This window comes from Parambassis ranga, chromosome 1 (assembly GCF_900634625.1).
Source record: "Parambassis ranga chromosome 1, fParRan2.1, whole genome shotgun sequence".
NCBI lineage: Eukaryota > Metazoa > Chordata > Actinopteri > Ambassidae > Parambassis > Parambassis ranga.
Window position 1 is genome coordinate 21,831,948 of NC_041022.1, and position 26,466 is coordinate 21,858,413.

The 26,466-nt window shown below is 41.3% G+C and overlaps 3 protein-coding genes across 4 annotated transcripts; 2 read left to right on the plus strand and 1 right to left on the minus strand.

The window, feature by feature from the left end:
• Window positions 1-381: 381 nt before the first annotated feature.
• LOC114439612 (uncharacterized) lies at window positions 382-4,973 on the plus strand. Of its 2 annotated transcripts, XR_003671076.1 has the most exons (7): window positions 382-1,273; window positions 1,443-1,724; window positions 1,808-2,041; window positions 2,128-2,232; window positions 2,357-3,252; window positions 3,467-3,809; window positions 4,153-4,973. XR_003671076.1 is itself a non-coding variant. In XM_028411674.1 (5 exons), the coding sequence occupies exons 1-5, from the start codon at window positions 1,219-1,221 to the stop codon at window positions 2,698-2,700; spliced, it is 1,020 nt and encodes a 339-aa protein (XP_028267475.1). In that variant the 5' UTR covers window positions 382-1,218; the 3' UTR covers window positions 2,701-3,352. The 2 variants fall into 2 exon arrangements, 1 of the variants encoding a protein (XP_028267475.1); XM_028411674.1 differs by lacking the exons at window positions 3,467-3,809; window positions 4,153-4,973 and having other exon boundaries at window positions 2,357-3,352.
• A 1,571-nt stretch (window positions 4,974-6,544) lies between these two features.
• Window positions 6,545-10,708, minus strand: LOC114427497 (kallikrein-8-like). Its single transcript, XM_028395633.1, has 7 exons — window positions 10,661-10,708; window positions 10,261-10,438; window positions 9,931-10,074; window positions 9,653-9,714; window positions 9,424-9,569; window positions 9,269-9,329; window positions 6,545-6,627 (listed from the first exon to the last, which is right to left on the minus strand). The coding sequence occupies exons 1-7, from the start codon at window positions 10,698-10,700 to the stop codon at window positions 6,545-6,547; spliced, it is 714 nt and encodes a 237-aa protein (XP_028251434.1). The 5' UTR covers window positions 10,701-10,708.
• A 5,280-nt stretch (window positions 10,709-15,988) lies between these two features.
• On the plus strand, window positions 15,989-24,654 carry LOC114427574 (uncharacterized). The gene is made up of 7 exons (XM_028395760.1): window positions 15,989-16,184; window positions 16,268-16,501; window positions 16,588-16,692; window positions 20,728-20,961; window positions 21,048-21,152; window positions 22,993-23,132; window positions 24,475-24,654. The coding sequence occupies exons 1-7, from the start codon at window positions 15,989-15,991 to the stop codon at window positions 24,652-24,654; spliced, it is 1,194 nt and encodes a 397-aa protein (XP_028251561.1).
• Window positions 24,655-26,466: the final 1,812 nt, after the last annotated feature.

The following is a 26,466-nucleotide window of genomic DNA, read 5'->3' on the forward strand; positions in this document are numbered from 1 at the left end:
CCCCTTCAAAGAAAAAGAAACCTGCATTTAAAAGACTATATCAGGAGTCCTATTTAAAATACGGATTTATTGCAACAGGTGATTCTCACACACCAAGTCCGCTCTGAGTGATGTGGCGACAGACTCGCAAATGAGGCAACGAAACCTTCAAAACTGCGAGACCGAGCACCCTGCATTAAAAGACAAGCCATGGAAGAAAACATGAACAAGAACGACTGAAGCAATTAATGACGGCCAAAACAAAATTACGGAGTGGACTGGACATAAGAAACACACTTCGGGTGTCATGTCTCCCATTATCCCCAGATGGGACCGCCTCATTGCTGAGAAAGTGAGAAATTTTTTTTTTTTTTTCCTGTGCCGGTCCGTGAAAGTATTGTTTTACATGATACCGGTCCGTGGTGCAAAAAAGGTTGGGGACCGCTGCTTGAAAGAACTGAACCCTAAACATCTGTGTGTTTGTTTGTCCAACAACACTGCTCATATCAAACATGTACAAAACTGTGAGACACAAAGTGACAGCTTCCTTGGAAACATTACAGTACTGTGACACAACAAATGTAGAGAACAAAAACAAGCTCATCATGTACCTGTGGTGTCGGCTTCAAGTGAAGCTGTAGTTTGACACAAAACTATAAGTTGTCAGGCACAGAGAGGAGCACGAATACAAGAGACTGTTGATTAAACTCCTCCATTTCAGAGCATTCACTGATGACAAACTGCTGAAAAGTTACTTGGCTGTAACTCAAGATCCATGTGTATCACCCACACATAGATATGCCAACCTACATTCACACCCAAGAAGTGACAGGAATACTAATGAGGTCATAGTATGAAATGAAGTGTTATAAGTCACACACTTCCTCCTTTTTAGTGTTTTTATCACAGTGAAGCAGCAACAAAACATGTAGGCTACTATTTTACTCACATAAAGAGACAGAACTTTGACTAAATTAAAAAATAATAACAGCACTGGCTGATCAAATAAAATGAAACTTCCAATAAACAAGAATTCATAAGTAAAGTTTTATGTTTACTAAAAATAATGTGTGAATCAGGAAGGAAGTGAAGGTTTGAGGGCAGTCTGCTAACTACAGTCCTCTGAGCTCTCCTGTTCATTAGATGCTACTCACGTTGAACCCTGGAAGAGTTTTCTTGAAGGCAGCAGCTAAAACATCCACTTACACAATGAACTGAAAGTAAAGGACGACAACAGCCATGTTACTGGCTGAAGCTGGATGTGTGTTCATGGGAATCATCCTGTGCATCTCAGGTATGAGTTATGTTTTTATATCTTGTGTAAAATAAGTAACTCAGAGAACTGAAATGGTTTTAGTGAAATGTAGGAGGAAACATCAGAAATACACAAGTATGACTTGTAACAATCAGCTTTTAAAATGATATCATGTTCAGATGTTTGCTAACAAAAGCTTCTGTTAAAGGGATGAATGGAGAAGAAAGAACAATCTGTGCTTTAAAAGGTTCTTCAGTGGATCTGTCCTGCTCAGCTCAACATCCCACAGACAGCATGAAATGGTACACTTGGACCAAAGATTATGTTTGGAGGGAGTTATCCACCATTACTCATCTAACATACAACATGTCTGAACACTCACACACTCTGACCATCAATGATCTGAGAGAAACTGATGCTAACTACTACTGCTGTGAGGATGACAAGACATGGCTCTGCTCTAATACAGCATTTAAGCTCATTGTTTCAGGTAGATTGGCTGTTGATAAATATATCTTTAAGAATCAGTATATACGACACATGACATTTTAAATGTAAACAGCACTTCCTCAGACCTGCAGGTAAAGGTGTTTCCCACCACTGAGGGACAGACAGTAACACTGATGTGCAGCACCAGCTGTCCTCTGACTGAAAAGCCTGCAGCCTACATCTGGTACAAGAACAGAGAGTTCCTCTATGAGGACTGGTCTTCCTGGTACCAAGAGCTGGTCAGCAGTGAGGAAGCAGTCAGATACTCCTGTGCTATCAAAGGCTACGAGGACCTCAGAGCCCCTGAAGTCTCAGTGGGTGAGTAACCAGGGACGTCTCCTCCTCATGTTACAAATGCTCTGATTAATACACCAATACTGAACCTCTTCTTTGTACTGATTCAGATTCTGTCACAGAGACCTGCTTCACTGTGACCTATGATGGAGGGAGGATGTGTTCTTATACCCAGACATCAGTGAATGAGTCCTGCTCCATCACACATCCCACAGGTTAGTTAGTTTGTTTTTATCATTGATCATGACATATGTGTTTTGACATTTTAGACAGATATTTCTTTATATACTGACTTGTTAATTATAACCTAAGTTAAATGTATGTATCATCTTCCAACAGAAGTACAAGTTCAAAGGATTTCTACATATCAGTCAGTTCAACTGACCTGTAGCACCAGCTGTCCAATGACTGACAGTCAAACTGTCTTTACCTGGTGGTCCCACAATACAAAGTCAGACACACAAGACCGTCAGTATTCAGTTTACATATACTCTGCTGATAGTTTCTCCTGTGCTGTAAAAGGCCTCGAACATCTGCAGTCTCCTGAAGTCTGTGAGTATGGACCAATCAATGCTCTGACTTACAGAATGACACATGAACACACACAGAGGGCTGTTAAGAAATATGATGGTCTGAATAATGAGGCATTATACTGCATACAAATAGAATTAGTGGATTATTAGTGGGACTTTAAATGAATCTGGGATAAACCTTTTGACCACTAGGTGTCACTGAGAGTTTAACATTCTGTTATAGTATAAACTAAATATCAAAGTAAAACAAACTAAAGTCATAACTGTATGACTACATATTTGTGAACATATGTAAACTGTATGTGTTCATCATGTTCTGTTGAAGTGAACAGTAAACTACTGTTAGTGTTTTCTGTATTTCAGGTGTTGTGGGTTGGAGCTGCTGGAGTGTGAACTATGTCAGGAGGAGAATCTGTGCTCTGCAAGGCTCCTCAGTCAACATCACTAGTCAATACTCATATCCACACCGACCACTGTCAAAATCATGGAATAGAACAAAAATACGAGGTAGGCAGGACGAGGCTGAGCAGGTGACTGAGGATGCAGGTCGTGTGGAGTATCATGACAACATGAGAAATCAACACAACCTGACAATCAAGAACCTGACGGAGGCTGACTCAGCAGAATATTCACTCACAATTCAGAAATATGACAGAACAAGGAAACTGTCTCATTTTCCTGGAGTCACTTTGGTCGTCACAGGTAACTCAGAGCATTAAATAACTTGTAACAGTGCTGATGTTACCACAGTGTCTTTGTCCTGCTTTGACTAAACAATGGGACCAAAAATGACCAACTGATCACAGCCTTAGTTTGTTTGTCTTTGGATGCACTTCATAACATGAACATCAACACAAAGCCTGTTTGCACTGCAGCAGTAAGAAAGAGACACTGACTGACTCTCACCATGTTTCAGGTGTCAGAGTGCAGCTGCATCCTGCAGTGGTGACAGAGGGACAGACAGTCAGACTGACCTGCAGCACCAGCTGTCCTCTGACTGACAACACAGCCTACATCTGGCACTTCAACAGTCAACCTCTGAACCTGCCACACAGCCAAAACAAACACCTGCTTCTAGATCCAGTCAGCAGCCATGATGCAGGAAGATACTACTGTTCAGTCAGAAGCAGCAAAACAAGCCTCAGCTCCAGTGAGGAGACTCTCACTGTCTGAAGTCTCACAGGAACTTCAGCTGCTGCTGCAGGAGTCTGTGCTGGCCTCCTAGTCATGACACCTCTAGTCATCTTCCTTTGGATCAGGTGAGCAACACTCTATTGTAGATCAATAACATTGTAGATCAACTCATGTTTTCAGAGTTTCAGATGTGTCACTGTTCTCCCTCTCCATTACATGTGCAATTCAGGTGCTGAATGCTTGAAACCTGAGGGTTGAAAGGGTGGCATTCTATTTTTAAATCTGGGCGGATGTACTTTTGCTCTGCTGTTTCAGAGCTAACTTTGCAACCAATCATGTGATTTTTGGCCACGTCTCTCTGTACATATCTTTTATATCACATATTTCAGCTGTGGTGTTTCCCTGCACTCTATTGAAACTTACATGAATATTCTCTTTTTTTCTGTTTTTTTGATGGCATGTGCTCAGGTTTTACGACCGGGTATTAGGGCCACATTAAGAAAAAAAAATACGGACCCAGAAGAGGAGGGGGAGCTAATATTCTGAGATTTAAAGTAGCAAATTTGCTAGAAAAAACTTCAGAAATGTAAAAGAAATCCTCATATAGGCTAGACGTTCTTGCAGTCATGGTCGCTGTGGAAAACCTCATCAAGTTTAATTTTAAAGCTGGGTTCAGCAATGAGGAGATACTTATAAGCTTAGCCCAGATTCATCATGTTATCCTCAGCATCCGGACTTAAAAAACACACTGCAAGAAACTGGGATTGTTCAGGAGAAAAAATCATACCAGGTTGGGTGAAGTCATAGCATTTGTTCACCAGGAGCTGCAACAGACTGGACAGATGCAGGGCTACCGATGGGTACATCAGCGGGCAATACAGATGGGCTATGTGGTGCAGCAAGACATCATAAGACAAAATATCAAATTCATTGATCCACAAGGGGTGAACCTTTGGAGAGCACAGCGGCAGTACAACACCAAAGGACCCAATGCTCTTTGGCACATGGACTCATACGACAAATTAAAACCCTATGGTATAGGGATTAATGGATGCATTGATGACGTCAGCCATTTCGTTTTATGGATGGAAGCTTACACAACAAACAGCAACCCCAAGGTTGTGGCAGACTACTGCATCCGATGCGTAATGCGTTTGGGAGGGTGTCCGGAAAGGATGCATGCGGACAAAGGCACTTAAAATGGACATGTTGCCAACATGCAGGTGTTTTTAAGGAGAAACCATACCAACACTTTTGCCAGAGAGAACAGTTTTATTTATGGACACAGTACGGGGAATCAACGCATTGAATCCTGGTGGAGAATACTAAGAAAACAAAGCATTCAATTCTGGATGAACCTGTTCAAAGCCCTCCAAGACAATGGTCATTTCTCTGGAGACTTTTTGGACAAGAACTTAATGCAGTTCTGCTTCCTTGATCTCGTCAGGTAACACAGTACTATCATATTAAGCCTTTAATAATAATAATTTAACACTAAGTAATACTTTTGCAATAAAATAGGTAGAATTTATGCATTGTAATTTGTTTTTTTTTTTAGTTCTGCCACATTTAATAGCAATTTATCTCTACCTGCATTATCTCGAGGTTACAGGAACAGTGTACCTAATAAACAACAAAAACAATATTAAAGCTGCAAGCAGCGATGACGGGCCCTCACACTCCTTGCGGTCCACGGGACCAGCAGCCGCCTCCCCTATCGTCCCACATCCTCTCTTTCCCCGGTACCGGCATGAGCTGTGGTCTGCAGGGCAGAAGAGGACATCAAAACACACATATACCAAATTCAGGTCCTCCGGCCAGTAGTTGGCGCAGTGACTGTAGCATATCAGCATATCAATCTGTGCAGAGTCAGATGTTCAGCATAACTGTAAAGTTTCATCCACATAGGGAGAAGTATGAGGTAGAGGAGATACAGGCACAAACACATCTATGTCCTGTGCGTTGGCGGCATGGGCAGATCGTGTAATAAAGCTCTACACTTTTGATAAGTTTTGGTCCTTATGTGCTTAAGAGTGAGCCCACAAATTTTGAGACCAATGGGAAAATTCTGTGAAGAGGAGTTCGTAAAGTATGGCAGGTGTGAAACACAAAATGGTGCAGGTTTTTCAAAATGGTGGACTTCCTGTGCGCTTTAAGAGTATACCTCCAAGAGGTATACATTTTCATGTATGTAGATCAAAGTGGGACCCATATCTAATCCTAGGGGGCGCTGCTGAGCCACGTGGCCACGCCCACATATGCATATGGTTATATCAATCTGTTCAGAATGACAGCCTCAGCATGCCTGATTTTTTTCATCCACACAAGATGAAGTATGTGAGAGATACAGGCACAAATACATGTGCATTGGCTCCACACAAAACCTCCTCCAAAAGAGGAAGATCCAGCTTAACTGGCAGGTACTGGCATGTTTGATAACCTACAACCAGAACTCTGCCAATGGCCTTCCAAGTTTCACAGTTGAAGTCATGCCTGATGAAAGGGACTTTTACAGATGTTCCTACTGTACAACACATAAAATTCCTGCCAGAAAGAACAATACACATCTAACATGAGCCAACACGACGTTCCTCTGTATTATCAGGGAGTAGCCGTTTTATAATCAAAGGTTGTCCCAGCACTGCTGGATCCATGAATCCACTGATCATTTCATCAAGGCATTTGCCATGGTGAATGTATGTATGTATGTATGTATTACCTTCGGAGCTGTGGTTGTTGATGTGGTGGGTGGTTGTTGTAGCGGTGCATCACTGGATTTAAGTGATATTGAGCGCTGTTCTGGAGGAGCATCATGTACCAGTGATGGTGGCTGTTGCAGGGGACTATCACTGGAAACATCTTAAGTGCTGGGTGGCTGTTGAAGCATGACCTCAAAATTAAATGTATCAGTGTCATCGTCGTAACTTGGATGCTCACTGCCACCTGGACCAAATGTCAATCAATCAAGAACATTGAGTATGAGGTTATTTTCTGAATTATTTTGCAGTATTACATTTGCCACAGTATAGTGATCAGTGATGAGTTGAGAACCTAGAGTATCATAGGTGTCAATGACAGGAAATAATGCATACAGTTTGCCCTCTTCTATGCCACTGTTGAAAGTTTCATCTTCATGATATAAATCATCCTCTCTCTCTTGCTCTGTGTAATCAGCATCCAGCAGTAGACTGTCTGGATATTCATCATCATCATTATCATTATCATGATCATTTATCACTACTACCTCATCACCTTCTGCTGATTCTGTGAGACTCATGGCACTTATTATTGAATTACTCCTTGGTGAAAGTAGCAATGTAGAAGCATTACCTGGCCATGCAGAGAGCATTGTAGATAAAGCCAATGGTCACATTCTCATGGATTGGATTGTGTTTGTAATCCCACAATTCAAAGTTGAAATGTGGTGCATGGCCTTTTGTTGATGTTCCTTTTGGAAAGAAGAAATTCTTTCCTTTTTCTAGGACAGTATCCATACTACATTCCACATCAAGAAGTACTGTCCTTGTTTTGCTCTCATTTGCTTTTACTTGTTCAGATTTATTTTAGCCATAGTAGTACCATATCCTCCTCCAGGCGGCTTATTACGTCTTCAGCAACTCTGTGTTGTTGTAAGAAATCTGACACTGTGATGACTTGTGGCAATGCTGTGAAGAAGATAACACTGTGATAAAAACCTAAGCCCTGAAACAGTTGCATTTTATCCAGTTTACATTTCATATAAAATTTGTCTGGTATGATGTTGAGAGGCCCAGATGGATCCAGCTGATTTGGGAGAATAGAGTAAAGGAATACTACAAAATATTCTTATTATCTGCATTGGCAATGATTTTAAACATTTTTTATTTCTGTTTTGCTTTAATAGTCTACTTTGGCCCAGCACCTCTACATACCTTTAACATCTGCAAAGGCTAGCAAAGATCACTCGTGACTCACAGCTGTCACACACAAGTGTAAATCGCTAACTCAGCTGCACAAGCTATAGTATTAAAATCTGATTCATTGGCCAATTGTGCATAATGTAGCGTTCGTTTGGCCGAGAGTCAACGAAAATGTGAGCATTGACCACAGACTTTGCTAAAACAAACTAACCTAAAGAAATAACAGGAGACTAGCAACTTTAGGCTACGCTTTTCCGAGTAGCTATTTTGACTGTGCAAAGTTGAATATCTAATGAGAAAGATATAACAGCAGGTTATCTAAGACTTACTAATTTCATTTGGCTGTAGGCTTCACATTTTTAATGCTTCCTACGCCACTGACACAGGGGGTGGCACAAGCAGTTGGAAAAAAGATAATCTGCGGCGGTTTTCTGTGTGTATTATAGAGCACTGTGTGAAAAATTGGCAAATTAGCGCCCCCTGCAGCTGCAGGCGCCCCTGATGCTGAGAAGCTGCCGTACAGAAGCTGTGAGAGGAAGGGAGGGGGCGCGGGGGACAGCTCACCTCTGGGTCTCCAAACGGACCGGACGGGGAGTGAAGGAGGGAGGTCTCACTCTGTCCTGATAGCGTGCGTCACTGCGTGTTTGTGTATAGCAGCGTGAATGATCGAAGGAGTGAGAGGTCTCACTGTTAAGATCATTAAACAACACGGAAGTTTTGGGGCCATGACAACAAACTGGACAGAGAGCAGAGATGCAGGCAGAGAGACAGAGGTCTGTAGCCTGATGCTGGACTGATAGTTTGATGCTGTGCACTGTGTTTTTATAATGTCCATCCATGATGCTGCTCGTCGGTTAGCTAACAAGTTCATCAATGACAGGCTGATTAACGGCAAACTAATCTAAGAATACTGCTGCTCTCATTTGGTTTTATGAGTTAAATACTGGGTAAAAAGTGGGAGTGATTATTTTATTTTTCATCCATATTTATCATCCATTCAGCCTCTCTTCCCTGGCCCACGTCTGTACCATCACACATTGTTTCTGCTGACTTTGTTAAAACCATGTTTCAATAATGAAACAATGCTTTTACTGTTTACAGGTGATCTGGTGTGTTCACCTGCATGACAAATGAGTTCATTTGTAAGTTCATTCTGATCTCTGGCCACATTCTTTTCAATTGCACAACATATGTACATAGCCTTTTTTCACATGCACACACATATAAAGAGTATGTTAGCCACTGCCATATTTCAATAAAATATTGAAATGAATAAAGATATTAAAAAACTAAAATCTAGATTGAAAAAGTGAGTCTTTGTTTTACATTTAAAAATCTAATCCCAGTCTCTTCCACCATGCCACTCCTGTTGTATTGGCCTTTGTTTACATGTAAGTCAGATCACAAATAACCCAATGTCTCTGACTGCCTGCTTTGATGATGTTCATGTATGAGAAATTTAAGCCTCCAGCCTCCAAATGTGAATAGGAAGAGGATAATGCAATGATGGAAATATTTATAATGGTATAAAAATAAAAGACACAGATATCACAATTAACTGTGATGCTGAAATCTCACATTGTTTATTCAGAATGTCTGCTTGTCTCCACTAATAGTCTTTGTAATCCATTCCATGTAAGGACAGACTTTCAAGAACACAGCTGGTAGAAAACAGGCACGTTTACCAGCACCTGAAATGATGCCGTAAATCACATTGTTGTAAACCACTCCACCACCGGAGTCACCCTAAGAGAGTGAAAAAGTTAGTAAATTTAGTTCCAAAACATGTGATAACTACAAGATCTAATATGAGCTAATATTACAAGCCATGCCAACTTACTTTACATGTATCCACTTTATGTTCTTTGCCACAGAACCAATGTTCAAATGGCTCATTTGGAAATGTCTCCTGGATTTTAGTTTTGATTTCATCACAGCTGCTGATGTGCATTTCTGCACATTGGAGCTTTTTGGGCTGACCAGGCACTGTACAAAATCAAAGTGTTGATGGTTTTAAAACAATGTGTTTTTCAAAGGAAATTGAGTTGTAGGAGATCAATCAGTCTTACGTTTTTCCTTTGTCTTTTCATTAATTTTATAACGACCATTTCCTGCAACTTCAATTTTATCTCTAAAAAAAAAAATCAAAAAGTTATTATCTTCCATTTTTTTCTCAGCACAAAACAAAATATTAGAAATACCACATCTGCCCATCCACCTTTACTGGTCTAAATCAGTTACAGCCTGAGGTTACATGCTGCACTCTTTCTCATCACACGTATCACTTGAGACGATGGATGTAACCCTTAAAGGCCTACTGTAAAATACTGAAAGATACTTTACTCACATCTTAGGCTGTTCAGAACAGTCAGGAAGACGTATGGGTGTGATTTTTGAGGGATTTGGTAACAGCAGCAGCATGATGTCATGTTCTGGATAAACTACTGTTCTTGTAATTTCCACTTCTGGTTCTGAACCCACAGTTGCTTTCCTGCAGGAAGAAGACCAACATGCTCCAGTATCAATACAATCAATATGTGTAAAAGGTAAATTCCAGAAACATAACTTAAATAATTATAAAAGCAACAACTTTTATATTAAGCCATTAAAATGACAGGTTTGTAAAGTTGAATTAACTTCTAGCTATTTGTATATTAAGTAAAAGAACTTTTCTCACATTTTGCTCTCTTTGCAGTGAGCTGATGTTAGAATCCACTGTTTGTGAATCAGTGAGCCACCACACAGACCACCAGAAACTCCTCTTAGTTTGACATGATACGCCCTCTGTGCAGGGTCACAGTCTTTACCACCATAAATTCTCTTCTGCAGATCCAGCGCTGTGCTCACTGTGACACCTGAAAGAGACAGTCCTCAACAGATGACCTTGTGTTAGAACAACATTATTTTATACTCAGGCAGCTTCACATTTACTGTTCAGAAGATGAAAACAGGTTGAGGTGTTTCATCTGTTTCTATAAATTGATTAATTCTAACATACATCATTTTCTTGAGAGTTTACAAACAGGGAAAAAAACATTGTAAATTATGAAATGAAAAAAGAACAGCTAAGCACTCACCAACCCACAGCACAAGGTGAAGAAATGTAAGATGAGCCATCACTGTCATTGACCCTTCAACTTCTGTATGACAGTGTGACAGCGCTGCCTTTTTAAATCTGTTCATGATGTTTTACTGGCCTTGAAGCCACCAATACCTTCATGTGAGTTTATCGACATGATCCTATTGGCCAGAGAACATTACACTTTGATGCATGTCTTATCAAGTGTTCCTGTAGTACTCACAGTGCTATGTGTGTATGAAGAGAAGCAAGAGGAGGCATCCTCTTTGACAGAACGTCTTCATGCAAACTCAAAGTCCATAATGCCTTCTTTGGAATGTAACAAGATTATCTCGTTCCATCATGAGGTAAATGTTCTTAGAAAATGCATTAGAGCCATAGTTTGCTTATCAAAGCAAATGAAATGACAGAGTTATCTGTCTTATTTCCATAATTTGCCTTTCTTGTAACAGGCAGGTTCCCCACTTAGTTCTGCTGACTGAATGTAAGCTGCCCTTCTCTGTGCTATGCAGCATATGTTCATAGCTTTATAGCCAAATTAAATATGTCCAAGAGGTTAAATTGAGGTAAATGGACTCATGGATTTTTCCCCCTCACCACTCCCCCAGGTGGCTTCCTCAGTTCTCTTGATTTTAAATAATCTAGTTGTATTTTACACTATGATAATTTCTTGCCTTCTGTATGCTGTATATGTAATATTAGTGGCAGTTTTTATTTCAAAGATCCAAAAAGGCTTGTTTATCATATGCACAGTATTGATGAAATGCTTGTAACCAGGCAGGCAGGTACCTCCAAGTAAGCATATGTACATAAAAAACAAAAAACAAAAAAGTCATGTCATAATGTCAAAAAATCTCACAAACTGTCACAAACTGTCACAAACTACTACATACCATAAGTTGCACCTTTGAGTTTATAAATGAAGGCTTGCCAACTCTCCAAGCACAGAGTACAAGTATATTAATCTGTCACATAAAAATTCACAGATAAAAACAGGTTAAACCTGTGATAACAAAAATTGAAGAAATAAACTACAATCTATTTGTACATTGACAGTATGCCTGTTTGGCTGCTTCTGCTGTATTCTGAGGATTGTTTTCTTTTTGTTTTTTCCTTTCTGTTGAACATCACCATATATATATACAATACATTCTGTTGAGATGATCCATTACTGACTATACAGAGTTTTCGAGTCATTACTTTCTGACTACTCATTTATGTCATTGTCAATATGTCAGTTGTGTCAAACAATCCGACATAGACAATCCATAAAGCAATTGAACATACAGTAAGTGATTAGCATGTTGCAGTGAAACGTTTGTGTCAGTTAGGCTGTTTAGTAAAATATATTCTTATCAAGTTTGCTTATCAGGACAGAGGCAGAGTCAGTGAACTCCCTCACTGAGTATATTTGGTTAGATTTGGTTTATAGACTGATAGTTGGCATTGTATTGGAGACTGTTGTTATTCATTCAGTGAAGAGGCCACTGGAATATTCCACAACCGTATTTTACTCTTGACCACAGCACCAGCAATTGCTCAGAAACAACAGTACAGTATGATGCTTTATGAAGATAAGATCATTGTTGCCAATATAATGCTAAGCAGGACTAAGAATGGCTTGTTTATGTGTGCTGCATGTATTTGGTCAAGAAAATGATCCAGTGTTACAAATGTGTGAACCTTTGCTGTCAGTATCATCTGTGACTCCTTGTACAGCAACAACAGCAGCGGTCCAAGGTTTCTGTTAGCTGCTGATCAGTCCTACAGAAAGGTCTGGAAGAAGTTTAACCCATTCTTCAGTACAGAACAGCTTCAGTTCTGACACATTGATGTGTTTCCTCACATGAACTGCTTGTTTCAGGATCTTCCACAACATTTTTATTAGAATAAGGTCAGAACTTTGGCCCAACCATTTCAGGGTGTTAACTAATTATTTGTGTGGTTGTTGTTGTCTTGCTGTATGACCCACTTTGTCTTGAGCTCACAGACAGATGTCTGACATTTCCATCAATACAGACAAGTTAGTCTGGCTCAGATGCAGCAAAACAGGCCCAAACCATGATATTACCACCACATAAACAGGCTGAGGGAGGGTCATATGCTGGCCTGCAGCATCATTCTTTCTTCCATCATCAGGCTTCTTATTTAAAACAAATAATTTTATTCTGGTCTCATCTGTCCACTCTGGTTTGTCCATGTGAGCTTTCAGAAACTGTAGACAGGCAGCAGTTTTATTTTTGGAGAGTAGTGACTTTCTCCTTGCAGCTCTGATGTGCACACCATGGTTGTTGTCCTGATGTTGGATTCATGAACATTAACATTAGCTAAATGTTAGCCTGGGTTCCTTTGTGACCTCTTAGCTGATAGACCACTCCTGGGGAGGGTAACAATGGGCGTATTTTCCACCATTTGTACCATTTGTCTGTCTGTCTGTGGATTTGTATAGTCCAGACTCTTTAGAGATGGTTGTGTAGCTTTTTGCAGCAGCAACTATTTATATAAGGTCCTCAGAAATATCCTTTGATTATGCCATTATATATCCACAAACATGTTGTGACGATCAGACTGTCATCACTGTTGTAAAAGTAAAACTGGATACTCACTGACATCTTTCATTGCCTGAATACACCTCTGAACAGATGGATTATAATTTGGCATTATAATATATAAATAATCTTTGAGGTTCACATACTGTACTTGTACAACTCACACGCATGTAACACTGAGACAACGATGTGTGTATGTGGGGTTCTTTGACAGGAAATCTTGAACAAAATAACGAGTAATCAATACTTGGATCATCTGTGCAGTTTCAGCCCTGTGTTTTTGTCTCAGTTTAAATAATAATATGACCTACAGAATTCACAGTGACTTTATTACACTACATTTAAACAGATTTGGAATATCAATACATTTAGTTTTTCGATCTCACCTCTTTTATACTACCAATGAAACAGTGTCTTTTTCCTTCCCGTATGTGTTTTAGCCATGGGCCTTCTCATCAGCAACACAACCAATGCCTTCCATAGAGAGTATATTCCTACTGTGTGAGTATAACAAACAGCTTAAATAAATAACACCTTAAAAAGCATATCACAAGACAATATGGGTAAACCCTGTGGCTAAATTCTCCAGACTAATAATGTCATCTTCAACAACTAATGCAACAAAGTACCAAAAGGGCCTAATGGCATGTTATATCCAGGCCTAGGACGACACTTGTGTACATGATGATTTAAAGGTATTGTTAAAATAAAAGCTAAAATAAAAGCTAAAAATTAAAGCTGCAAGCAGCATTGTGGACCCTCACACACCTTGCGATCCGAGGGGCCATCGCTGTCCCCTCTCCTATGCTCTCGTCTCCTATGCTCTCCGCTCCTCTCATTTCCTGAGATTTACAGCAAACACACGTTTACAAGACAAAGTTTCTGTTGCCAGTAGGTGGCGCTATGACCGTATCATCCAGCGCAGAGCTCTTCAGTCTCCAACAGAAAAAAAAGATATCTTGCACCCCCTGCAGACAGGGAGAGAGAACAGCTCAAAAAAACTGTCCAACGACGTTAGAAGCACAATGTTCAAAGAAAAGCTTATTTACGTATTTGTCATTAAAATATTGTTGTTGCTTCTGTCAGCTGTCACTTCTTTAACATCTCTCTTTCCCTCCCCCCTTTGTCCCTTCATAAGAGGGAATATATTGCAAATTCCTGCCATGCTGACAGGCTGTGACCCTGGCTGTTATGAGGAGAAGGAAATAAATGGAGACAGAGGGCAGAAGGAAACAGAGGCATGGGGCCGGGGGTCGCTCCTGATTTTAATAAAACATCTTCAGTTTCTTCTCAGCTTCCACCTCAGGAGTCCTGGAAAGGGCAGGTGTGCAAGAGTTTACTGACACAAACCAGGTCAGAAGAGTGGAGGACAGATATAGAGGAGAGAGGAGGACAGAGGGAGGTAAAGGGTGATCAATACACTCTGTGGTCTTTTAGAATAACTGCAGATTTAAACAAGTGTTTTGGGGCTCTGGCAGGGACATGGGAAAGAGGACAGACTGGGACAGTTTGGAGATGTGAACTGATCCCTTCACACATACAGACCGTGTTAATGTAATACTTCTTTCCGTGTGAGGCGAGTGCACACAGAAATCCACTCCCACAGCACTGCCCAGCAGCATGTGATGTGTGTGCCCTCACACCATATTTGCTTTGGATATGTTTGTATGTAGAAGCCTTGTGGCTGTGGGTCCCACTGCAGTACTGCAGACCAGGTTTCACAAGCTAAAGACTGTCATAAACACAGGGTTGAATGGGTTTGAAGACAAGTTGAAAAACACATGAAAATACTCTGGGGTTTGAATTTATCTGACAACCACTGTTTGTTTTGACTGTGATTTCCGTACAGTTAAACAAATGAGTTGTTGTGTGGACACACTAAGAGGTCAGGTTCTGGGGTCCTAAAAAGAAATACCAAGACACCACTACACAAATAAACTTGAATTAATTTGAATATAATTATATTCAATATATGTAAGGCTGTGTGTAATGTACTGGTATTCTCCTGTTATATATTCACCTGATTTCACTTGGTGTGTAGGTTTACAGGAGACAATACCCCATGTCATAAAATAGAAATAGCAAACTTTCTGCCTCAGGTTTCAGTCAACCACATGAAACTGGATGACATCCATGTTTAAATTACAGTTTGTATAACTATACGGCAGCCATGAAGTACATTGTTCTGGCTTACCATTTCTAATTTTTAATGTTACTGCAACAAAGAGTGACATTAGTGGAAATGACATGACACACTGTTAATTTATTGCCCACTTTAAATTCTAGTTAAAATACTTATGTTTATCTTATTTCAAATTTCCTGCTGATTGTGTTGATTCCTGAACGTTCTGCCTTTATCAACAGTTTGATGAACAGATGATTTGTTGGCACTATGACAACGAACAGATAAGAAATACTATAACATCTTTGTAGATGCAGAAGTGGGCAAATTCTTCACTTAAATTTCCTTTTACTAAGAATCCTAATCTGTGAAGGAAGATTGATGTCAGGGGTGCGTGCAGACTGTTATCTCACGACTTCTGACCAACAGTCCTCAGACTGCTGTTAGTTACCATGAAGCTGCTTTAACTTGAACTACCCAAACACAGCAGCAACACGATTTGAGGATGACAACAATGTCAGTTGTGTTAAAGAATAGACATGAATACAACAACAAAGCTTCTGTTGAAGGGATGAATGGAGAAGAAAGAACAATCTGTGCTTTAAAAGGTTCTTCAGTGGATCTGTCCTGCTCAGCTCGACATCCCACAGACAGCATGAAATGGTACACTTGGACCAAAGATTATGTTTGGAGGGAGTTATCCACCATTACTCATCTAACATACAACATGTCTGAACACTCACACACTCTGACCATCAATGATCTGAGAGAAACTGCTGCTAACTACTACTGCTGTGAGGATGAGGAGCCAGTGATCTGCTGGGAGACAGAAATTAAGCTCATTGTTTCAGGTAGATTGGCTGTTGATAAATATATCTTTAAGAATCAGTATATACGACACATGACATTTTAAATGTAAACAGCACTTCCTCAGACCTGCAGGTAAAGGTGTTTCCCACCACTGAGGGACAGACAGTAACACTGATGTGCAGCACCAGCTGTCCTCTGACTGAAAAGCCTGCAGCCTACATCTGGTACAAGAACAGAGAGTTCCTCTATGAGGACTGGTCTCCCTGGTACCAAGAGCTGGTCAGCAGTGAGGAAGCAGTCAGATACTCCTGTGCTATCAAAGGCTACGAGGACCTCAGAGCCCCTGAAGTCTCAGTGGGTGAGTAACCAGGGACGTCTCCTCCTCATGTTACAAATGCTCTGATTAATACACCAATACTGAACCTCTTCTTTGTACTGATTCAGATTCTGTCACAGACACCTGCTTCACTGTGACCTATGCTGGAGGGAGGATGTGTTCTTATACCCAGACATCAGTGGATGAGTCCTGCTCCATCACACATCCCGCAGGTTAGTTAGTTTGTTTTTATGATCATGACATATGTGTTTTGACATTTTAGACAGATATTTCTTTATATACTGACTTGTTAATTATAACCTAAGTTAAATGTATGTATCATCTTCCAACAGAAGTACAGGTTCAATGGACTTATACATATCAGTCATCAGTTCAACTGACCTGTAGCACCAGCTGTCCAATGACTGACAGTCAAACTGTCTTTACATGGTGGTCCCACAATACAAATTCTCCTGTGCTGTAAAAGGCCTTGAACATCTGCAGTCTCCCGAAGTCTGTGAGTATGAACCAATCAATGCTCTGACTTACAGAATGACAAATGAAAACACACAGAGGGCTGTTAAGAAACATGATGGTCTGAATAATGAGGCATTATACTGCATACAAATAGAATTAGTGGACACTAAAGTCATAACTGTATGACTACATATTTGTGAACATATGTAAACTGTACGTGTTAGTAGTACTCATTAGGCTTAAGGAGTGGGCAAAAATTGAGGTCCAAAAACAAGCAAAGATCATACACAAAAACTCAGTAACCAAGCTTAAGCTGAAGCTCAATACGTTCTCAACAAAGAATACAACAAGGTGTCTGGAAGGCCGGTACGCTCGGAAAACTCACAAGAAGAACTGGTACCGTGTGGAGGGAAGACACATTATATACATTATATTTACTAAGGTAAAATGGGAGAGACAATGAGACACAGGTGAGACACATTAGGTGGAGCAGGTAATCATCACAAGGAGGAGGGAGAACACAAGGAAAGGGAAAGACAAGACACCTGAAAGGAGAGGGAGAGCAGTGACTACAAAATAAAACAGGAAGTAACAAAATCAAACTAGAACTAATACAACACAACAAAACAAAAAACAAAAGCCCTGGCTCAAGCTGAAACCCTGACACCAAAGCGGACTCATTCACAAGGCGTTGTTGATGTATGTAAAACAACATCATTCACACACATTTCTGAGATTGATTATGACAAATCATTTACATAGATGCACTTTTCAGGCAACAAAACTATAAGTTGTCAGGCACAGAGAGGAGCATGAATAGAGGACACCCACACATAGATAGTGCTTGATAAAGCCAAACAGCTGCCTCCAGACAGCGCCAAAGCAAAACAAATAACAAACAAGGTGATGGAGTTCATCGCTTTAGATGACCAGCCTTTCTCTGTAGTGGAGGACGTGGGATTTCGGGGTCTGATGAAGTTTATGGAGCCACGCTACGTGCTACCTTGCTGACGTCACTTTGCAGAGGTCTGTCTCCCCGAAATCCACAACATTGTGGCCACACACATTCATGAACTACTGGCTCGTGACATCGCTGCGATCAGTTTTACCACTGATATATGGAGTTCCGATGTAAGCCCTGTGAGCATGCTTAGCCTCACGGCACAGTGGATTGACAAGGACTTCAACTTGATAAAGGCAGTGTTACACTCCCAGGAGTTTAAAGGTACCCACTCAGCATCTGCCATCTTGGAAGCATTTGAGAAAATGTTCCAGACGTGGAAAATCGACAAAACCAGAGTGCATGCTGTCGTAAGAGATAATGCTAGGAATATGACGAAAGTTATGACGGACAGTGGTCTGGCTAGTTTTGGCTGCATGGCACACACTCTGCAAAGTGGCAATTCATGACGGTGTTTTTAGCCAGTGCAGCATCACAGATGTCGTGGCTATTTGCCGAAAAATTGTAGGCCATTTTAAACACTCACCCCTCGCCTATTCCCGTCTTCAGGCTGTGCAGATCCAGTTGGGAATGAAACCAAAAAGGCTCCAGCAAGATGTTTCCACTCGTTGGAACAGTACCTTTTATATGATGGAGAGCTTGCTGGAACAAAAGCGCGCACTTGCTACATACGCCGCAGACTACGACCTCCCGGCCACTCTCAGTGCGCATCAGTGGCAATTAATTGAAAACTTTATAACACTCCTCTCCCCGTTTGAACAATTGACAAGAGAAGTTGGCTCATCAGAGGCATCAGCTGCTGACGTTATCCCCTCTGTGACCGCTCTGAGACGTGTTCTGAGTAAGCAGGCTGACACAGACCACAGCGTTAAAACAACAAAGGCCTCATTATTAGATGCTGTAAATAAACGCTTCGATCAAATCGAGAATGATCCAATGTTCTGCATTGCTACCTTATTGGATCCCAGATACAGGGATCGCTACTTTGATGAGGACGTTAAACAATGTGTACGAGCAATACTTGACGCGCACCTGTTGCCTGCTGCCGGTGCCGAGGATGGCATACGCGATGGAGAGAGCGCATATCACCCACAGCTCAAGAGGCAACGAGCCGACGGAGGGGCATCCCAGCATGATATGTTTGAGGAGATTCTGGAGGAAAACGGACCAGAGAGGCCAAGTACTTCTGTATCTCAACAACTGGATATTTTCTTGGCAGAGACCCCTATTCCCAGAAGCGAGACTGCACTCGGCTATTGGAGAAATAACCACCTGCGCTTTCCAGAAGTGGCACAAATGGCACGCAGATACCTTTGTGCGCATGGAGAGTGAGCGCTTATTCAGTTTTGTGTCTCATGTCTTGGATGAAAAGAGAAATAGACTTTGCTGCGACAAGGCAGAGATGCTTATCTTTGTAAAGTAAAACATGCATCTTACTAAAAAGTAGGCGAGAGACACAGCAGGTGACTTATGTTCAGAAAAGGAAGTCCGTTGTATGGGACTGTTTTTTGTTTTATAAAGATGCCCCACGTTCCAGCCTGTGAGTTCTGAAACACTGTAATGTTTTAATATGAGAAGTACACAAGGTGAAAGGTAGCCCTATTCATGTTTGCATTTTGTATTGTATGAAGAACATAATTTATTTTATTTCCCACTTATTTTTTTTGCATTTTTATTTATACTTGATGTGTTTTTATTTTTTGCAAAAATATTTTTATTGGGCCATAAAAAAATCTTCTCATTGAGTAAGTTTTTGTTTATCAGGATAAAACCACATTTTGTTGGGCAATTCAAGTACAATTTATTCATTGATTAGGTAGCAGTCCAAGAGGGTTTTTGAAAGTAATTTTTAAGAAAAGAATTTACATGTGAATTAAGGTTAATCTTAATCTTAAATGTCAATTAAAAAGCGACGTTAAAGGTTGTTTCATAAATTTGTCTGAATTTGTGCTCATTCAAGGATAGTATGAGTTGAAAGACTTGTATGTTTCTGTGCACAAAAGAAGGAGTAAATAACAAAAAGAAAAAACATCGGCATCGGCCCAGAATTTCACAATCGGTGCATCCCTAGTGTGAATCAGGAAGGAAGTGAAGGTTTGAAGGCAGTCTGCTAACTACAGTCCTCTGAGCTCTCTTGTTCATTAGATGCTGCTCACTTTAAACCCTGGAAGATTTTTCTTGAAGGCAGCAGCTAAAACAACCACTTGCACAATTAACTGAAAGTAAAGGACGACAACAGCCATGTTACTGGCTGAAGCTGGATGTGTGTTCATGGGAATCATCCTGTGCATCTCAGGTATGAGTTATGTTTTTATATCTTATGTAAAATAAGTAACTCAGAGAACTGAAATGGTTTTAGTGAAATGTAGGAGGAAACATCAGAAATACACAAGTATGACTTGTAACAATCAGCTTTTAAAATGCAATAATGTTCAGATGTTTGCTAACAAAAGTTTCTGTTGAAGGGATGAATGGAGAAGAAAGAACAATCTGTGCTTTAAAAGGTTCTTCAGTGGATCTGTCCTGCTCAGCTCGACATCCCACAGACAGCATGAAATGGTACACTCGGAACAAAGATTTTGATTGGAGGAAGTTATCCACCATTACTCATCTAACATACAACATGTCTGAACACTCACACACTCTGACCATCAATGATCTGAGAGAAACTGATGCTAACTACTACTGCTGTGAGGATGAGAAGCCAGCGCTCTGCTCTAATACAGAAATTAATCTCATTGTTTCAGGTAGATTGGCTGTTGATAAATATATCTTTAAGAATCAGTATATACGACACATGACATTTTAAATGTAAACAGCAATTCCTCAGACCTGCAGGTAAAGGTGTTTCCCACCACTGAGGGACAGACAGTAACACTGATGTGCAGCACCAGCTGTCCTCTGACTGAAAAGCCTGCAGCCTACATCTGGTACAAGAACAGAGAGTTCCTCTATGAGGACTGGTCTCCCTGGTACCAAGAGCTGGTCAGCAGTGAGGAAGCAGTCAGATACTCCTGTGCTATCAAAGGCTACGAGGACCTCAGAGCCCCTGAAGTCTCAGTGGGTGAGTAACCAGGGACGTCTCCTCCTCATGTTACAAATGCTCTGATTAATACACCAATACTGAACCTCTTCTTTGTGCTGATTCAGATTCTGTCACAGAGACCTGCTTCACTGTGACCTATGCTGGAGGGAGGATGTGTTCTTATACCCAGACATCAGTGAATGAGTCCTGCTCCATCACACATCCCGCAGGTTAGTTAGTTTGTTTTTATCATTGATCATGACATATGTGTTTTGACATTTTAGTCAGATATTTCTTTATATACTGACTTGTTAATTATAACCTAAGTTAAATGTATGTATCATCTTCCAACAGAAGTACAGGTTCAAAGGATTTCTACTTATCAGTCATCAGTTCAACTGACCTGTAACACCAGCTGTCCAATGACTGTCAGTCAAACTGGCTTTACATGGTGGTCCCACAATACAAAGTCAGACACACAAGACCGTCAGTATTCAGTTTACATATACTCTGCTGACAGGTTCTCCTGTGCTGTAAAAGGCCTCGAACATCTGCAGTCTCCTGAAGTCTGTGAGTATGAACCAATCAATGCTCTGACTTACAGAATGACACATGAAAACACACAGAGGGCTGTTAAGAAATATGATGGTCTGAATAATGAGGCATTATACTGCATACAAATACAATTAGTGGATTATTAGCGGGACTTGAATGAATCTGGGATAAAGGCCTATAGTCGAACCTCGGATTAAGGAGGAGCAATGTGGTTTTCGTCCTGGCCGCGGAACGCTGGACCAGCTCTATACCCTCCGCAGGGTGCTGGAGCCGAACCAGTCCACATGTGTTTTGTGGACTTGGAGAAGGCGTTCGACCGTGTCCCTCGCGGCATCTTGTGGGAGGTGCTCTGGGAGTATGGGGTCCGTGGCCCTCTGCTGAGGGCTGTTAGGTCCCTGTATGGCCGGAGCAGGAGTTTGGTTCGCATTGCCGGCAGCAAGTCAGACCTGTTCCCAGTGCATGTTGGACTCCGGCAGGGCTGCCCTTTGTCACCGGTTCTGTTCATAATTTTTATGGACAGAATTTCTAGGCACAGCGAGGGACCGGAGGGGATCTGGTTCGGGAACCATAGGATTTCATCTCTGCTTTTTGCAGATGATGTTGTACTGTTGGCTTCATCGAGCCGGGACCTCCAGTGTGCACTGGGACAGTTTGCAGCCGAGTGTGAAGCGGCTGGGATGAGAATCAGCACCTCCAAGTCTGAGGCCATGGTTCTCGACCGGAAAAAGGTAGTTTGTCCTCTCTGGGTGGGAGGAGAGCTCCTGCCCCAAGTGGAGGAGTTTGTGTATCTCGGGGTCTCGTTCACGAGTGAGGGAAAAATGGAGCGGGAGATTGACAGACGGATCGGTGCAGCTTCCGCAGTAATGCGGTCGCTGTACCGGTCTGTTGTGGTGAAGAAGGAGCTTCGCCTTCCGGCTCAGCTCTCGATTTACCGGTCAATCTACGTTCCTACCCTCACCTATGGTCATGAGCTTTGGGTAGTGACCGAAAGAATGAGATCGCAAATACAGGCGGCTGAAATGAGTTTCCTTCGAAGGGTGGCTGGGCGCTCCCTTAGAGATAGGGTGAGAAGCTCAGTCACCCGAGAGGAGCTCGGAGTAGAGCCGCTGCTCCTCCACATCGAGAGGAGCCAGCTGAGGTGGCTCGGGCATCTGGTTCGGATGCCTCCTGGACGCCTCCCTGGGGAGGTGTTCCGGGCATGTCCCACTGGGAGGAGGCCCCGGGGAAGACCCAGGACGCGGTGGAGAGACTATGTCTCTCGGCTGGCCTGGGAACGACCCGGCCCCGGATAAGCGGTGGAAGATGGATGGATGGATGGATGGATGGGATAAAACTTTTGATCACTAGGTGTCACTGAGAGTTTAACATTCTGTTACAGTATAAACTAAATATCAAAGTTAAAACAAACTAAAGTCATAACTGTATGACTACATATTTGTGAACATATGTAAACTGTGTTCATCATGTTCTGTTGAAGTGAACAGTAAACTACTGTTAGTGTTTTCTGTATTTCAGGTGTGGCTAGGAGCTGCTGGAGTGTGAACATGTCAGGCGGAGAATCTGTGCTCTGCAAGGCTCCTCAGTCAACATCACTAGTCAATACTCATATCCACACCGACCACTGTCAAAATCATGGAATAGAACAAAAATACGAGGTAGGCAGGACGAGGCTGAGCAGGTGACTGAGGATGCAGGTCGTGTGGAGTATCATGACAACATGAGAAATCAACACAACCTGACAATCAAGAACCTGACGGAGGCTGACTCAGCAGAATATTCACTCACAATTCAGAAACATGGAGGAAGAAGGAAACTGTCTCATTTTCCTGGAGTCACTTTGGTCGTCACAGGTAACTCAGAGCATTAAATAACTTGTAACAGTGCTGATGTTACCACAGTGTCTTTGTCCTGCTTTGACTAAACAATGGGACCAAAAATGACCAACTGATCACAGCCTTAGTTTGTTTGTCTCTGGATGCACTTCATAACATGAACATCAACACAAAGCCTGTTTGCACTGCAGCAGTAAGAAAGAGACACTGACTGACTCTCACCATGTTTCAGGTGTCAGAGTGCAGCTGCATCCTGCAGTGGTGACAGAGGGACAGACAGTCAGACTGACCTGCAGCACCAGCTGTCCTCTGACTGACACAGCCTACATTTGGTACTTCAACAGTCGACCTCTGAACCTGTCACACAGCCAAAACAAACACCTGCTTCTAGATCCAGTCAGCAGCCAGCATGCAGGAAGATACTACTGTTCAGTCCGAAAAGGCACCAAAAGCATCAGAGCCAATGAAAAGACTCTCACTGTTCAAAGTCTCACAGGCAAATGGGAAGCAGCAGCAGCAGCAGGAGTTTCTGCAGCTCTCCTGGCTTTAATACTTGTCATGGTGCTCCTGTGGATCAGGTCAGTAACACTGTTCTGTGTTTTAGATAAATGATGTTCACACTTTGATTTTAAATCACTTCAACACATTTTTTTTTTGAAAAACAGAAAAAAGAGGGTTTCCAGTCAATCTTCAAGAACTGAAACATCAAACCACTTAGAGCAGGTAAAATCCAGGATTTAAACAACCTTACAGAAGTAGAGTAACCTCACTCTTATTTGATCATCTGATCAGTTTCTCTTTAGACAGAATGATCATTTATTGCTGAGCAGGACAGAAGTTACAGCAGTTTGTGATATTGCCTGTAGCTTTAAACTCATCCCCTACATGTGTTCCTGCTAAACTCCTCCATGATGTCTCTCAGGTTAACACAGCACAACTGTGTCATCTCTGTAGCCACTATCAGACATACTGTTGTTATATATTCACACGGTTTCATAGTATCAAAGTTGAGTGCTGCATTGAATCATTTTTAAACAATATTTTAGAGTAATACAGACTTTTGTCACGGATTGCAGCACTCAGACACAATGACACATCAAAAGCATCCAATAAAACACTTATTATATATTTTCCACACACTGATCACTGTGTCTTGTTTCCTCAGCTGAATCCTGATCCCATGTATGAAAACGTGTCAGCTCAGGCAGCAGAGCAGGACGATCATCAGTACAGCAGACTCCACTTCCCTAAAAACCACACAGCTGATCTCTACTCCACCATCAGACCGCTGCCTTCTGATCAAGACAACAAAGGTTTAGAGTCTGTAACCTCTGAGTCTGATTAAGAAGTGGAAATTTGCTGGATACAACTAAGAGTTGTGTTTGTTTTCCAACAAAACAATATGTATCAGATACTTCAACTCATTTGAAAGAAAACCCTTTGAAGTGTTTAACAAACTTGTCTTGTTAATATTGGATTCCTGCACTTTGAAACTGTCTGACTGTGTTATCTTAAAATGTTCATTCTGCTAATTTGTTTTGGTCTGAAATTTGTATTTGAAGCTTGTTAAAATCAACAACATACCAACGTTAACTCAAGAAGATTTTACATACTTGATGGACAACCTGGATTCTGAATGGGCCCTGTTAACCTGCTGATTATTATCAGTAAACCAGACTTGTGTGCTTTTGCTCCAACTCAGAGACTTATAGTTGTGACAGTGTCAGGTTTGAACTGTTTTACTGTCAACACAGTGTGGTTCTCTGCATGTGTTCTATGGTATTGACTTCACAGATATGTCTATGTGTTTCTTTTTTTTCCTCTGCCACAAAATAACCACAGACAGCTTCTGCTCTCACTCACTGTGCTTTTGCTCTAACTCAGAGATAGTTGTGACAGTGTCAGGTTTGTAAAACTGTTTTACTGTCAGCAGCTTCTGCTCTCACTCCATAAACAGCAGCATGTGAAAATGCATTTATGCACCGTGTTTTGATGTAAAAGCGAATTTGATTGTATGATTTATTTGCAAGTAGATGCTGCGTTCTGTGACGCGGTTGCTTGGGAGTCCCAGCTGTTTGGCTGGAGTGTCGTGTTGCCATGGAGACACAGAGCGGTTGTGTGGATGGCTGTGCTCTCTGCTTTAGTTGGAGCCGCTGAGTTAGTTACAGTGTTAACAGTTTATGTCTCACGCCTGATGCAGCATCGTGAGTATGTGACTTTGTTTTTATTTTATCTAATTAATCTTTGAATGGAATCACTTGCTATTGTTTTGTGCTTGTGTTTATATTTTGATCGAGTAATTCTATAACTGTGATTGTCATACGTAGATACAGATGAGATGTGGATGTGCGATGTGATGTATTGTTCTGTTAATATTATAGGTTAAGGTTTATTAGACAAACAACGTTTAAATATTATTTTATTCAGTTTTAGAAAATGCATATATTGAGTGTTAAAAATCATAGCGTTAATCAGTTGTATTTATCTGTTTCAGTTTTACACTTTCCTACTCCAATAAACCTGTTAGACAAGAAGTCGTCTTAGAGTCTTGGAAAAAGGAAACGAGTTTAACTGGCCTGTCAAAAGTATAGCGGACATATACCGAGGACGGCACACACCGTTTAAAATGTAAGAAAGTTCAGAAGGTTCAGACACAGAAAATAATAAAGATCAGGTCAGCATGTCTCCCTTCATATTTTCCCACACCAGAAAATAACCACAGCTAGTTTCTGCTCTAACCGTACAAAGTGCCACATGTAAAAACACATGCACCAATGAAGATGCAGTGTAAGAACATTTAAACTGCTTTATGTTCCACAAAAGCAACATGATACTGTGTCATACACAAGACCTTTGAGTAAAAATATGTCAAACAGCAGCAGCAACACACAAGTTTCACTAGAGGTCTCTCCTTTTTTCTAAATGTGATCATGAGGAAGGAAGTGATTGTGAGGTTGTTGGAGCCGCCTGTAGCTTGTCTACCAGAAACACTCACACTGATCAGCGGTCCATTCTGTCTTACCATGCTACTAACCTGCTGGAGAATCTGACCAATCATCCATTTCTGGATATTTGATACACACAAAACACTTTAATAGAGTCACATGAGCGGCTTTCTGATTAGAAGGTGAAGTCTACAACAGCCATGTTTTTGGCA

Bases quoted from the DNA above. Each gene is read 5' to 3' on its own strand.
- LOC114427574 (XM_028395760.1), top strand. From the start codon at position 15,989: ATGAAATGGTACACTTGGACCAAAGATTATGTTTGGAGGGAGTTATCC. The intron at 16,185-16,267 runs GTAGATTGGCTG...GCACTTCCTCAG, and splicing joins AATTAAGCTCATTGTTTCAG to ACCTGCAGGTAAAGGTGTTT. The intron at 23,133-24,474 runs GTAGGCAGGACG...TTGTTTCCTCAG, and splicing joins GAATAGAACAAAAATACGAG to CTGAATCCTGATCCCATGTA.
- LOC114439612 (XM_028411674.1), top strand. From the start codon at position 1,219: ATGTTACTGGCTGAAGCTGGATGTGTGTTCATGGGAATCATCCTGTGC. The intron at 1,725-1,807 runs GTAGATTGGCTG...GCACTTCCTCAG, and splicing joins ATTTAAGCTCATTGTTTCAG to ACCTGCAGGTAAAGGTGTTT. The intron at 2,233-2,356 runs GTTAGTTAGTTT...ATCTTCCAACAG, and splicing joins CTCCATCACACATCCCACAG to AAGTACAAGTTCAAAGGATT.
- LOC114427497 (XM_028395633.1), bottom strand. From the start codon at position 10,700: ATGGCTCATCTTACATTTCTTCACCTTGTGCTGTGGGTTG. The intron at 10,075-10,260 runs GTGAGAAAAGTT...TTCTTCCTGCAG, and splicing joins CACTGCAAAGAGAGCAAAAT to GAAAGCAACTGTGGGTTCAG. The intron at 9,330-9,423 runs GTAAGTTGGCAT...TCACTCTCTTAG, and splicing joins ATAAAGTGGATACATGTAAA to GGTGACTCCGGTGGTGGAGT.